The 14,406-nt window shown below is 41.6% G+C and overlaps 1 protein-coding gene across 1 annotated transcript in view; it reads right to left on the bottom strand.

The window, feature by feature from the left end:
• The window catches only part of ZFAT (zinc finger and AT-hook domain containing), a 144,821-nt gene that overhangs the window by 79,515 nt on the left and 50,900 nt on the right, over window positions 1-14,406 (bottom strand). Inside the window, exons 5-7 of the mRNA XM_054020088.1 lie at window positions 5,892-6,045; window positions 3,586-5,054; window positions 1,989-2,221 (exon numbers count right to left, since the gene is read on the bottom strand). Coding sequence (XP_053876063.1) covers window positions 1,989-2,221; window positions 3,586-5,054; window positions 5,892-6,045 — 1,856 coding nt within the window. The remainder of the gene's footprint in view (window positions 1-1,988; window positions 2,222-3,585; window positions 5,055-5,891; window positions 6,046-14,406) is intronic.

The raw sequence follows: 14,406 nt of genomic DNA, 5'->3' as shown, positions 1-14,406 counted from the left end.
GGACCATCTGGGAGCAATCAGGATGACCACTGCTTGGTCTTGCTCATCAGGAAGGTATACACCAACTGTTTCAACCAAGGAACTAGGAATCTCTCTCCTCTGGAGCCCTAACCTTGAGCTCCACTGGAGCAGTTGATCATGCATTTTCAGTTCTCTTGAGATGCAAACAGGTCCCAAGATGGAGAGCACCACTGGCGAAATATGCTCTGTACTACAGCTACATGCAACTACCATTCGGGATCCTTGGATCATAGAATATCAGGGTTGGAAGGGACCTCAGGAGGTCATCTAGTCCAACCCCCTGCTCAAAGCAGGACCAATCCCCAACTAAATCATCCCAGCCAGGGCTTTGTCAAGCCTGACCTTAAAAACCTCTAAGGAATGAGACTCCACCACCTCCCTAGGTAACGCATTCCAGTGAAGTGTCTGCTGAGGCTGTCTGCCAGCATGTTATGTATCCCTAGAAGGTGCACTGCGGACACAGGGTTTTGACAGTGAACATATCAGTTCCAAAGATTGACAGCTTCTATACGTAGAGGGCTAGATCTTTCTCTCCATTTTTTGATGTAGAACACTGTTGTCATTTTGGCTGACATCACTCAAATATGTAGCGTTCGTATGAAAGGTGGGAATCACTTGCAGGACTCACAGATTTGCACACAGTTCTCGGAGGTTTATATGAAACCAGGACTCTATGTCCTTTGGGCTGCACTCTCGTCTATATGGCTGCCCCACCCTAATAAGCAAGCATCCATGATTAATGTCTTCTCCGTTGAGGTGGGGAATGAAGGGAACCACACACACACCAAGTCAGAGAAGCTCATGCTCTGTGGGGAAGCAAGACTAGTTTGTCCACACTGTCTGCTCAGCAAGTAAACCATCTGAAGCCAAACCTGCAGGCAATGAAGGTGAAGTCTCACAAAAGATGTCACATATCTACAGGAAGGTGTCGTGCAGGTTTCCTTTGAGGATGAGGGCTGACAGGTCAGCTATGGTGTGATAGCTTTGAGAAAAGTGTTCGCCCATAGGTGACAGGATGTTTTTGACTTTTATCATTTTTCTGTACAAGTTCATTCTGTTGTTATGTGCCAAGGCTGGGATGAACAGGTTAGGCAACCACTAAATTGGGTATTGGAGCCCTGGATAGATTAAAGATGGAGTGATTGGCAGCCCTCAAAGGTCGTGACAGAAGTTTCTTATGTGGAGGTGGGAGCTGGAAGGAGGGAAATGTTATGTTTGCTACATTGCACCCTGGGCTGTTTTCTTGATGGTTCATAGCCCCTTTAGTTAAAATGTTTGAGGGGCTGGTCTGTCTATATGGCTGAGGCCTGTGGTACTTACTTTTTGGTGCTGAAGTGGAGACTCCCAGTGGACCAAGGGTTGTCCTTGAGTTTTTCAGTGAATCTAATGAGTTATCTGTCTTTTAACAAAACAGGTTTTCTCCCTCACAGGATTAATCTTCAACTGTAATTTGTACCTTCCTGGGGAACCCAGAGGACAGGAGCCACTAAGCCCTCCATATGACTATAGCTGTCACCATCGAGCAGGAGGCCATATCCACCACGTCGACTGAGGCCTGCCGAGCTAGATATCACTGCAGTCATTGAAGAAGTTCTGTCATAAACTAAGGATGGTAGAAAGGAACTGGAGAGGCAGCCAATCCATCCCGTCCCTTATACCTTTGATTTGGAGCACAAAGAGGAAAAGGGCTCAGGCATGGACCAATGGATGCTGCTAGTAAAAATCTTCCAATCTCAGTCGTACGGAGCACATGCATACCCACAGTGGAATACAGCTAGGGACCAACACTCAAAGAACCACCTTTTTATATCAATGATGGGCGTCATATAAGAACAGAGGTTAGACAGATTAGATATGTTTTGGGAACAGAGGCAGAGGTCATCATGTAATATTGTCACTTGATTTTGAAAATTCTGATGATGACATAGAACTTAGATTAAAAAAAATACTATTTCGTTTGTACTTACCAGCTCTGTGTGAACTTTAAGATGTGCCTGGAGCTTGTATTTATCTGGAGTGGAGTAGTCACAGTCTTCAGTGGGACATTTCAGCAAAATGTTACTGTGCTTCTGAATGACATGACGCTTAAGGCAGTTTTTGGTGATGGAGGAGTAATTGCACTGGGAACAGTAATACAAATGCTCTCGAGTGTGAGTACGAACATGCATGTCATAATGCACCTGGTACCAAAACAACTTGCCTAAAAATAAAATTAAACAGTCAAACATGAAAACAAGTTTTTTTTCTGAAGATTTTTTTAAATTGATATTGTAAAGAATTCAAATACATATTCAATTTCAATTCAAGCCACAACATCTGAATCCTTTCCTTTTGTGTTTAATGAAATGTTAGCTGTTAAAATTATCTTAAGACATCTCACTGATGCAAATATATTTAGAAATAACAATTGTGGCACCTCCTTAATTGGCATGTGCTAAAGAAAGAGATCTTAACAAGGGACCCCTTAATGCAGGATATCGTAACAAGCGTGTTCCTAATGAGGAAGTTCTTTTAAAGGTTTGCCCTTAATTAAAACATGAAAATGCAGGAATTCGTAGCAAGTATGGTTTAGCTGAACCAACCATAAATGAGTCAGGCGGCCTTGTTGACACTTGACCCTCTTGTTCCAAACTGTTCTAAAATAAGGACTCCAGGAAAAAAAGTGATTAGAAAAACTTTGAACATGCCTGTAGAAATATGCTGACTTTAAAGGATAACTCTACATTTAAATACTGAATATCTTCAAACTTGAATTCCTTTCCCTTCTCAGTGATGAACACTATAACAAGACAAGTTCAGAGTTTCTGACTTTCTCAATTTTTGAATTATGCAAGCACAAAACTTTCAGTCAGAACATCGGAGACAAGTGTATGCTACTCCCCACTTTTGTAACTTCCACCAAAACACAACAACTTTGGTCTCAGACTAAGTATTGAAAATTTCCACCCCAAAGGAATTTGTTTGAGAAAGTTATGAAAAAGAGAAACCACATCAGTAATTTAACATGACATTATTTGCTATCAGAAGATGCCATCAGACATGTCTGGTGTATATATACACATCTCTACATACTACAGAAACATGGAAGGCTGAATTCTCCATTATGGCCCACAGAAAGCTTGAGCACTATGGAGAGCATGGGCTGACGGTGAGCTGATTGCAACTCCTTGGTTCTGCTCTGCCTGGCCCCGGCAAAAGTTAAAGCAGCAAGGGGCATGGGAGCGGAAGAGAAAACAATAGCTTTAACTTACGTTGCAAGCATACCATCCCACATGGATGTTACCCCAGCAGAGAATCAGGCATATCAGAACCTCACTTAGCCATGCCTTCCCCCTTTTCCAAGGTTTCCCTGGCAGATTTAAGTCCATTTTGCACTGCTTATGCAGCACAAAATAATTTCAGTGGACCAGAACCCAGCCCAGAACCTTTGTACTTAAGTCAGAAATTACTATTGCTACAAATGAAAAGATACACAAATGCACCAAACTATAAACCAGAATGCAATGAAAAAGTACTGCTATATGACTTATTTGAACTAACTCACAGTATTCCACTGCTCCTTACCACAGTATTCACATTCCAAGTCTCCATAAACCTTCCTGATCTTCTCACACAAGTCTGTGTTCATTTGTCTCTTTTGTAAACTGTCCAATATCTGCATAAAGGCAACAGCTCCACTTCGATTATCAGAAGCCATATTATGAGAGTCCAGCTGTGGACTGATGGCTGTATTGGAATCTAATGCTGTAAGAGGGTTTGTAGACTCATCTGTGTTTTGATTTGGTGACTTGCTAGTTTCTAATTCATTAAGACAAAAGGGTTGAACTTTCTCTTCGGAAGCTGAAAGGTTCTCATTGTCTATATTTTTCTGTCTTATATTAGAGCTTTTGCCTCCAGACAACAACAGCTGAATTTCTTCATCCTGCATATTCACTGAACTATCATGACTGATTTTCTGTACATTTTCATGAGAAGCCTTTAGCTCATTGGAAGCACAGGTAGCATTTTTAAGTAAGAAACGATCTGAAGCCAGGTCTGATTGAGGGTCTGGTGCTGCTAGGTCTGTTGATGGTTGACATGGTGGTTCTGGTACATTCTCCACCGGGGAGTTTTCAAATTCTAAAGAAGGGGCAGTCTCAATTTTCAGAAGATCACCAGGCTGATCATTATGGCTTCCATCTATGGTATTTGATTCATCTTTACAAGTAGATTGCTTTGGTACGCTGAGAGCATTAGCACTTAGGGGCATGAACTCATCTGCAGTCTGTGAAAACTGTTCTCCAAGTGCTTCCTGTTGGATATCACCTCCTGGTTCCAGAAGGCAGAAACTTTGATTGATAGAACTATTAAAAACAGAAATCTCTTGTAAATTTCCATGCAGTTCTTTGATATGTGCACGGAGCCTTACAGAACTGACAAATTTCTTCGAACACACAGAACAAACATACACAAATGGATGTTTTCGGACATGAAGTTCGAGTGCTTGATACTTTGTGGCTCCATGGCCGCATAGCTCACAAGCAAAGGGCCTTTCATCACCGTGGACTAGCATGTGTCTATCTCTATCCAGTTCATTTTTGAATTTACGTTCGCAAATATGACAGTCATACAGCAGTTGTCTCTTGCCTTCTCGGGTCATCAAGCGGAGCTCATCAAATACATCTTTCACTTTTTTGTCTTGCAAGTCATGTGTTTCCTTTATATGCTTAATTAGATTTTTGACGTCCGAGTATTTCTTTTTACAGAAGCGGCAATGTTGCTTAATTTTCTTGTGGACTCTCTCAATATGGACTTTGAGATGGCCTTTGCTGAGACAGGTGAATGCACAGTAATCACAACTAAACTTCTCTCCTGTGTGTTTCCGCATGTGGACATTGAGGTTGGCTTTTATAGCACTAGCATAGCTACAGTATGAACATTTGTAAGGCTTTTCGTTTGTGTGAATCCTCAAATGAGCCTGAAGAGAGTGTTTAAATTTGAACACCTTGTTGCAGTATTCACATGTAAAAATTTTTAGCTGAGTAGGACCTAACCTAGAAAGAAGCCAAACAACCAGAATATAGTTATCTTTAGAATTCTGATATATAGTTGCAAAATATGCCAAAGGAGCCTTACTGTATATTATGGACTAAGGGCATATAAAAATCCTCGTTTTATAGATGGGAGGAGATGCTAACTTTTTAATTAACAGATATGCTTCTCACACCCCACCCGCTCTCCACACACACACACACACACACACACACTAATTGCCATACGTTGCACATCTAATTTATTTTAACCCCGTACCTATTTTTTTTTTTAAATTCAGGACTAACCGATTCTAAAGTTTAAGTTTCCAACATTCTTGTGCTGAACTATTATTATTAGAAAAATTAAGGGGGAAATGCTGTAAACATATTTGCAGAAACTCAGTTAAAGTTATAGTCTTAGCACTTGTGGAAATACAACATTCGGGAGACTCCGTTTTGGTAGCAGTAATAGTTAACTTCATTGAACTTATAGCTAATTCAGTTTATAAAGGCAAGATTGGTTGTCTTGAGAGAAAGACAACATCTGCCTCACAAAGATGCTGAAGGATAAGATATTAAACCATTTAAAGATAACGAAAGAAAGGGGTAAATTCCAATAGACAAAGGTGCTATTTTAGGTTATGATGATTCTTTACCTATTTTTATCTTCTTATATTGTTCTAACTCTTAATATTTGACAGACTCTAATGGTCTAGCTACTCTGACTCACCTGATGTATAATCTGTTTCTGCCTGCTGAAATAAGGGAAACAAATGGAGGAATTTCCATTTACATGATGCTGGATAAGGAAACATGTCACTCCTAAGTTTAACATGAACCCAAGTACTTTAAAATTACCTGCTCGATTTCATTGGCTGCTCATATGGTGTTTGTTGAATGGCATATTCTTGATACCCTCTTCGTTGAGCTGTGTCTGGTACTGCTGTCTCAGGATTTGTTGCTGATTCAATTTCTGGGGGAGCAGCCTCAACTGGAACAATTTTTGTAGCTCCTAAAATTAAAATAAAACACAAAATAAAATATAATAATGCTTATTAAAATAGTGATATTAAAACGCAGTTGTCCTGTGACTATTATGCTATTTTACTTTGGTTTGTTCTACTTATTTGAATGTAACAGTAGAAAGACAGAGTAAAACTATAGTACTTGTATTGCAGACCTTTGTTGTATTGTAGGTGGAGGACGTGGTGCCAGTTAAGGTTGCCTGACACTTCCATTATAAGATCCTGTTTTCAGTTCCTTAGATCTTTGCAGGTTTCAGAGTAGCAGCCGTGTTAGTCTGTATCCGCAAAAAGAACAGGAGTACTTGTGGCACCTTAGAGACTAACAAATTTATTAGAGCATAAGCTTTCGTGGACTACAGCCCACTTCTTCGGATATGCATCCAAAGAAGTGGGTTGTAGTCCACGAAAGCTTATGCTCTAATAAATTTGTTAGTCTCTTAGATCTTTGCCAGACTTTAACCATTTGAATTGAAATTTTACATGACAGGGTATCTGCCTCAGACTGAAGTTTTGGGGAGAATTTCAGCCAAAATGATACAGCCATTTCCAAGAATAAGGCTAGAGAAAAATAACTTTTACCAGTATTAAAAAAAAAAAATCAACATTTTGTCTCCTGTGCACTGGTGCCAGCAGAGGAAGAACAGTCAGCAAGGAGGAGGAGGAGGAGGAGGAAGCTGTCCAATTAAAATGCAGAGGGGACAAAAGCCGGACCAGGACTGAGGGAAAGGATAGAAAGAGGAGCCTGGGCCTGGCTGTGCAAGGAGACCAGGGCTGGAAGCTGGTGAAGGAAACCATCACATTCTGTCACATTCAGTGCACAGAATGGACCTGCTCTGTGAACGAATCAGGATTGCACAGTAAAGGAGGCTGTTGTCTGTATGATCCTTAACTCATTTGTTGAGGAAGTTGGAAGCTGTGCAGTGACTGAGGCAGGGGATTGGCATGAAGAGAAATCTCTTTATCTCAGCTCCCCATCTGAAAATTGGGACAATACCACCTCCTCACTTCACAGGGGCATTGGGAAGACAAATAAATGTTTGTTAAGAACTCAGATACAATAGTGATGAGCACCACAGAAAAGCCCATGAGGAATTTAATAATTCTGTCTTTAGCGGGTTTGAATAGTGGGCAGTAAATAAGGCATGGAGACACCCAGTGTACAATAAGGAGAAAACAAAATATTGAATTGTTGCTCATTCAGTGAGTTCTGTCCATCCTGTGCACTGAATAAGGTAGCGGTCTTATGAAAAAAGTAGCATATGATTATGTAATTAAAGGCTGTATCATAATGCATATGCAAAAGAGGGACATATTAAGGTTACCTATGCAACCTTAAGTCTGGCATTTCCTAACTTTTGAATGCTTGACTTTGCAAACTTAATATTATTTTAACATATTTTGTGTGTGTGTAATCTTAGACCTAAAACAGCTTAGCTGAAATAAATTATTTCATGCACAATTGGCTGCATTAAGTCAAAGATATTTTGTTTGTTTATGTCAGCATTTGATCACATTTCAGTTTACAGCATTAGAAACTAAGAAAGATTTAACTGAGAAAGACGACAGTAACTTGTTTCTTTTTGTGCCAAAAGAAAGAACACGGATGAAATGAAATGCGAAGATGTTTGGGAAATAAGAGAATAAAGCAGAGAGAACAAAATTAAAAGGTAAAGTCACATAGGACTGTTTAGATAAAGTCAGAAGAATTATTTTTTTGTAAACCTAGACTCCCACTATGTCATGAGAGCGAGAGAGAGAGAAAAGAAACAAAACGATGCATATGAAATATTCCTTGCATCATGAAGGAACAAAATTAAGGTAATTATCTTCCCACCAATCAAGCAGATGGTTTTAAAGAAATTATCCTTTACAAAAAAAAAATAAGCAATACTTTAAAAAAAAGGGACTTAGTTGAAAAATAAATTGTAAAAAGGCCAAGATTAAACCTTAAATATTCTGAGTGAAGAGAGAAAAGAAGGAGAAATACTTGTTGCACCTTAGAGACTGACTAAAATTTATTTGGGCATAAGCTTTCGGGTTTTAGCCCACGAAAGCTTATGCCCAAATAAATTTGTAAGTCTCTAAGGTGCCACAAGTACTCCTCGTTCTTTTTGCTGATACAGACTAACATGGCTACCACTCTGAAACCTGTCTATGAGTGAAGGAAAGCTAGTCGGTAAGTAAATAACTAGGACTGGCCAAAAATTTTCCATCAAAACTGTTTTTTTAATGGAGGGAGGGTTTGGGTTTTTTTGTTTGCTTTGGGGTTTTTTGCAATGCTTGCTTTCCACAGGAAAATTTTGACTTTTAATTGAAAAAACAAAAACTTCCAAAAATCAAAAAATTTGATTTCAAAATACCACCACAGCAATTCCTAGGAGTATGAATTCAGGTTCCTTATGCCCATACTTAGAGCCCTGCGCGGATACAAAATTTGGATGCGGACATCCGCAGATATAAAGCAGATAGCCGCAGATTTGCAGGGCTTTACCCATATTCTCGTCTATGGGCCAGGTTTCCCAGCAGGACTACATGTTCCATGACGTATTGTGGCCAGGAACTCCGACGATGCACTGAGGTTGCTCATGAAGAGGTGAGATGGTAGTGCACGATGAGAGATGTAGTTTAGCCAGGGAGCCCAGAGCACAGAAAAGATAAACATTTTCTGACCAGCTCTACAACTAATACCTGCAATGCACACCACATTTAGAGACTAGTAGCACTCAAAGGCCCTGATCAGAATAGGGGCCCCATTGTGCCAGGTAGTGTATGTTCCCAGTAGACACAGTCCTTGGCCAAGTTAGCAGGCTATCTGTATCTCAGACTTCCTCTTGATCTCAAGTGCAACCCACTCAGGTCTCAGGCCTGGGAAGAATTATATGATTCTCTCACTCTCAGACCTGGGTTTGAGCTAACATCCCCTGGTACTAACCATGATTACCTCAGCAGGTCTGACTTGGATTCAAACCCTGCAGTTCTGTTGCCTGGGAAGCAGTGACCAATGGTTAATACAGTGGCTAAATAGCCCTCTTTAAGCAAAATACTACTTATTTAGAACCAAAGAGAAAACAGATCTTACTATCCCCAACTATGACAACTTGGGGAATCAATCTACATGCAACCAACTTATGAATTTGAGTTGATTTTCTTAAATTGCTGCTTCAATGAATGCCTCAGTATATGAAGAATCCACCATCTGCTATCAGAGCTGTGCCACACATCTCCCAGACCATTGATTCTTCTTACTTTATCTTGATGGTTGCCCAATTGAAAAACTAGCATCTTAGCACAATGGGTTGGTTGAAGGTAGGAGAACCACTTTTCCCCCCCAATTTCTCTGTAGAAGGCTGGGGTTTGAAGCAGTAGAATTTCCCCAGAAGGAGGAACAAAAGGATGAGCCCTTTAAAACGGAGACTGGGTCAGTTAGAGGGAAAGAGGAAAATTAGGGCAAGGGAGAGGTACAAAAGGCATGCTTTTGTAGCAGAGGGGATTTCTGCCAGCAGGACCAGCAAAGGTCAAAGGAAGCTGGTTGGGTGGAAGCGGGGGAGAGAAAGAGACATACATTCCATGATTCGGAGAAGAACCATTAGCTGCAGGAGGAGGATCTTGGACACCCTAGAATAGCCTAACCTAAGCCCAGAGAATGCTCCAGAATGAAGAAACTGAGGCAGGGAATGGTGTGTAGGTGTGTCTTAATGTGGAGAAGATCGGCACAGCTCCTGGGGGTGTAGGGCAGCTGGACTGCCAGGTCCCATTTTCTTGAAGGGGTAACAGACAGAGAGCTTGTGCCCCGGGAGTGTGCCAGAGAGGCCTAGAATGAAACAGTGCTGGAGCCTACCCATTCAGGAAGTTGAACATGCATAGGGCTCATTGAGGTAGGACCTAAACACAGCAGCCTGGTGAGTGTCCAGTAGGCTTTGCCGTGGCTGTTATATCAAGGCTTACCATTAGAGCCTTGCCAATCTGTGGATAAACGCTTTCTAGCCATGGATGCGGACATCTGTGGACCATGTTTGTGGATAGATGCGGATTCAAATTTTGTATCTGCGCAGGGTTCTACTTACCATTACCAGGATCTTAGAAAGACCCATCTTCCCCAGACTCCTGCTACAGAGCCTCTCTCTGTCAGCTTGTCTCCCTGGAGAGCCCCTGGAAACTGATCCCCCTTCCTCTCTTGAGAGGGCTTTATAACGGTTTAGTGTCCTTATGATCTCTACTCTCCAGCCACTTCATGCTGGAACCTGGCAGTATGTCACTGCCCTGTTATTTCCCCCCAGCATTTATTGGAAGGTTTGCTTATTTATTGCTGTCGTGTTTCTTTTCTGCTTGTTTTTTTTTTTCCTGACAGCCCTCTCTTGAGCTAGATCAATAAATTCAAATAGAAAAGTCTATAACCAGATATACAAGAACTTCACCACACTGACCAGGTCACATACAGTGTTCATAAAATGATTATATCTCAGTACTCTTTTAGATTATTATATAGCAGCTCCATGTTTGCCAGAGTTCTAATCCCAAACACCTTACGATCAAAGAAGTAAAGCAGCATATGAAGAAAGCAGAATGACAGACAACCAACCATATTTTATATATGCTTACCATTTAAGAAAAAAATTGGCATTACATAAAAGAAATTTCCACTTTCTTGTCTCTCAGCTGAACCACCATATATTGGCTGATTTCTTGCAGTTACTGAGCAGATGCTGGTCAACTGCACTAATCAGTATATATCTTGGTGCCAAATACAGGAAGTTTAATTTTCATTGTAAGCCTAGTAGGGCTATATTCTCTGCTTCAACCTCAGAAAGGATTTTAGATTCTTAGATTTTATTTATCCCTTCTCCATCTTGCCAGCCAGTGTCACAAGGTCTTTTGAGAAAAGTCTAACACAAAATAGCAAATGTGTGGACTGGTCTCTAATAGAGACAAGATTTGAGTTCATCCTGATCTTCTGTGGTAGAGAATTCCACAGGCATCCTTCACCTAAAATGACTCTGCTACGGCTCCGACATGTTTTGTAATTTCAAACAGACCATTGAGGTTGGTCCCGGTTTCCTTTGCCTGGGGGTGTGTGAAGGATTGGTATTGTATGGGTATGTAGCAAACCTCTAAACAAGTGGCTGTGGCCTTTCCTGATTTGGGGTTTTTTTGTCTTGTGGCTTCTCAAACTAATTGGAACAGGGATCAAGTAGGGAATAGAGGGTGTGAATTTGTTATCTTTTTACTTTATAGATAGTTCCTGTGGGATATCATATTCTTAGTTCTAGACAGATTCTGTCTGCTGGGAGATGCTGTTAGTAATATTGTAATTCCTGACATGGTATATATCTACTGTAGCCAATTTCTTGTGTACTATATTACCTTTTTGTTTGGCTAGCAGTTCTTGTTTTCAATGGTGATGGGGACTTTTGGATAGTCTGTGGTAATCCAATGGGTTGCCAAGCATGAAAGCTACCTCCCTGTTTAGACACTTTTCCTGTGACCTATAAGTCAGAGAGTCCCTTGTGCTGAAGGTGCTTTCTACCATCAGCCTAGCGGGATAAACTATGTTGTCAGTTTCAGGTCCAGATTACTAAAATAAAAAAACCAACCCATGGGTGTGGAAGATGGAAACACTAAGCCTATGGGGCCCAGCATTAGCAGTGGCCAGAGGAACTATACATGTCACTTCATGCTGGAGGGGAAAATGAAATTAACAGAAAATAGAAGACTGAGGATTTGACACTGTATTTACCCAGTGGTGGCCATTAACACATTCGTACACACTATCAAAGAAAAACACCAGTCAGTGACGTTTAAAAGCATTTACTCTTAAACTGTGAAAGCATAACTGTGTGTGATCAGTGCAATTTCTAGTGGAGAGATGTTAGTAACAACAAACGCCTACTAGTCAATTTAATCAGAGGTCAAGGATTGATTAATCTTCCCTCTCACCTCTGGGAGCATGGGGTCCCTCCAACTAATGAATAAGGTCCTTCAGTGCCCTGGGAAGAGGCGTTTGCAATGCTGCTGCTCAAGCTATACTTATTTTGTGGGTTAAAATAAGCTTTCAAGTTTCTAAGGCTGTCAATCCATTACCTTTCCTGAGCTCTAAATTCATTCTATGAAAGAAAAAATAATCAAACCTTGTCTAGCTGTCCTTGTTGAAAAATTAGAATCCCCCTGATCTGTTCTAAAGGGATTTTCAAAGATCAGTTTAGCTATAATCTACAGTAAACACAATATAAAGCAGTGTCCCTGAACCTGACCTAAGTAGTGCAGAATAAAAGTTTATTGAACAGCTGCTAATACAACCATTTGGAAAGCATCTTGCATAAGAAAAAGGGGGCACGCTATTTGAGGCCTGGTCTACACTAAAAGGTTAGGTGACCCAGCTACATCACTCAGGAGTGTGAACAATCCACATCCCTGAGCAATGTGTTAAGCCAACCTAGCCCTGGTGTAGACAGCGCTAGGTCTATGGAAGAATTCTTCCACCTCTCAGAGAGGTGCAATTACTTATGTTGACAGGAGAACCCCTCCCCACTACTGTAAGTAGTGTGCACACTGAGGCATTATAGCGATGCAGCTGCAGAGCTGCAGCTGTGCCACTGTAGTGTTTCAAGTGTAGAAAAGCCCTGAGTATGATCACTTTCTCAAAACTATAGATGAAACCCGACTAATTCTGGAGTGTCCATTTTTCTAATTAATAGAAAGCTTATGAGGCATCTTCAACGAGGATTTTATAACGCTCCACATTAAGGAAAAAGGGGTATCTATACAAAGTTCTCAGCTTAGAGGACAGGTGGCTATAGAGTGCTAATGCTTGATGAAAATGCTGCAGTGACAGCACTTAAACAGTCTTGAACTTGACATGATCTAGTTCAGTGTTTCTCAACCTGGGGGCACTCAGAGGTGTTCCGGGGGGTACATCAAACTCATCTAGATCAGTGTTCTCAACCTGAGGGTTGCAGCCCCCAGTGGGGTCATGGGACAGGTGTGTGTGTGGGGGGGTGGTACATGCAGGGATGGCATTAGGGGATGGCAAGTAGGGCAAATGCTTGAGGTTCCACGCTACACGGGCCCAGTGAATCTATGTTACATGCTTCAGCCCCGCTGCCTGGGGCTCAGGCTTTAGACAAGGCTCACAAGTGAAAAATAGGCTCAACTATGAAATGTAAGTACAGTATTTACATTCCAATCGATTTATTGTATAATTATATGGCAAAAATGAGAAAGTAAACAATTTTTCAGTAATAGTGCGCTGTGATTCAAAATCAGACATAAAAAGGCAAAAGTAAGCAAGTAGTTTTTAAGTGAGCTGAAACTTGGGGTACGCAAGACAAATCTGACCCCTGAAAGGGTACAGTAGTCTGGAAAGGTTGAGAACCACTGATCTAGTACAGTCAGAGGGAAGAAATATTTTTTCTTTATTCTTCAGCAACAGTCTGCAGCAATAAACTAACTTTCTACTAAAGAAAGATCTCCAGGAAATGAAAGGAAAGGTGTTTAAAGCCATCTTTATGATAGTGTACACAATAAAAGCATTTATGAGAAAAGGAATGACTTCAGAATTTCCAGAGACATCAAAATAGCTCAAAACCGTAAATGAATGACCAATATTACTCCTGGGGGGATTCTGCTCTGATGCGGGGGGCACAGAATTCATATGGCCAGTATTTTTCTGTGCCCCCTGCGCAATAAAATGCCAAAAAAAAAAAAAAAAAAACCTGCCAGGGGACATATGCATCTTCCCCGGCGGCACATCTGTTTCAGCGTGCCTAGAGCAGCCTCAGAGATGGGGTTCCTAGGCGTGTATTCATCATCCTGCATGTTCATCATCGGGGGGGGTCTGGACTGAGCGTACGTGCATGCCAGTGACTTACTTCTGGGGGGATTCTGCAGGACTGCGTGGCCGCAGCAGAAAACACCCCCGCACCATGCACATTTCCTGCTTTTCCCTGCAGAAAACAGCAGGGATGCTGCGGGGGGGGACATGTGTGCAGTTTTGGGGGGGATTGCCCCCCCAAGCAGAGGCAAGGCATGGTGGGCACACAGGGTTACATGCCACTGCCCCCTCCCTCCTGCAAAGGCAGAGCTGCCCAGCTACGGGGCTGATTTTGCAGCTGAACGCTGGAGAATCTTGCCTACGTGCTCGGGGTTTTACTGATCGCCATATTTGGGGTCGGGAAGGAATTTTCCTCCAGGGTAGATTGGCAGAGGCCCTGGAGGTTTTTCGCCTTCCTCCGCAGCATGGGGCAGGGATCACTGGTAGGAGGATTCTCTGCTAATTGAAGTCTCTAAGCCACAGGATTTGGGGACTTCAACAGCAGAGTCAAGGAAAAGGGTAGGGACGGCTTTGTGGCCTG

Source organism: Malaclemys terrapin, chromosome 2, assembly GCF_027887155.1.
Source record: "Malaclemys terrapin pileata isolate rMalTer1 chromosome 2, rMalTer1.hap1, whole genome shotgun sequence".
In the NCBI taxonomy this organism is placed as follows: Eukaryota; Metazoa; Chordata; order Testudines; family Emydidae; genus Malaclemys; species Malaclemys terrapin.
This window is presented reverse-complemented; position numbering and strand designations above follow the sequence as displayed.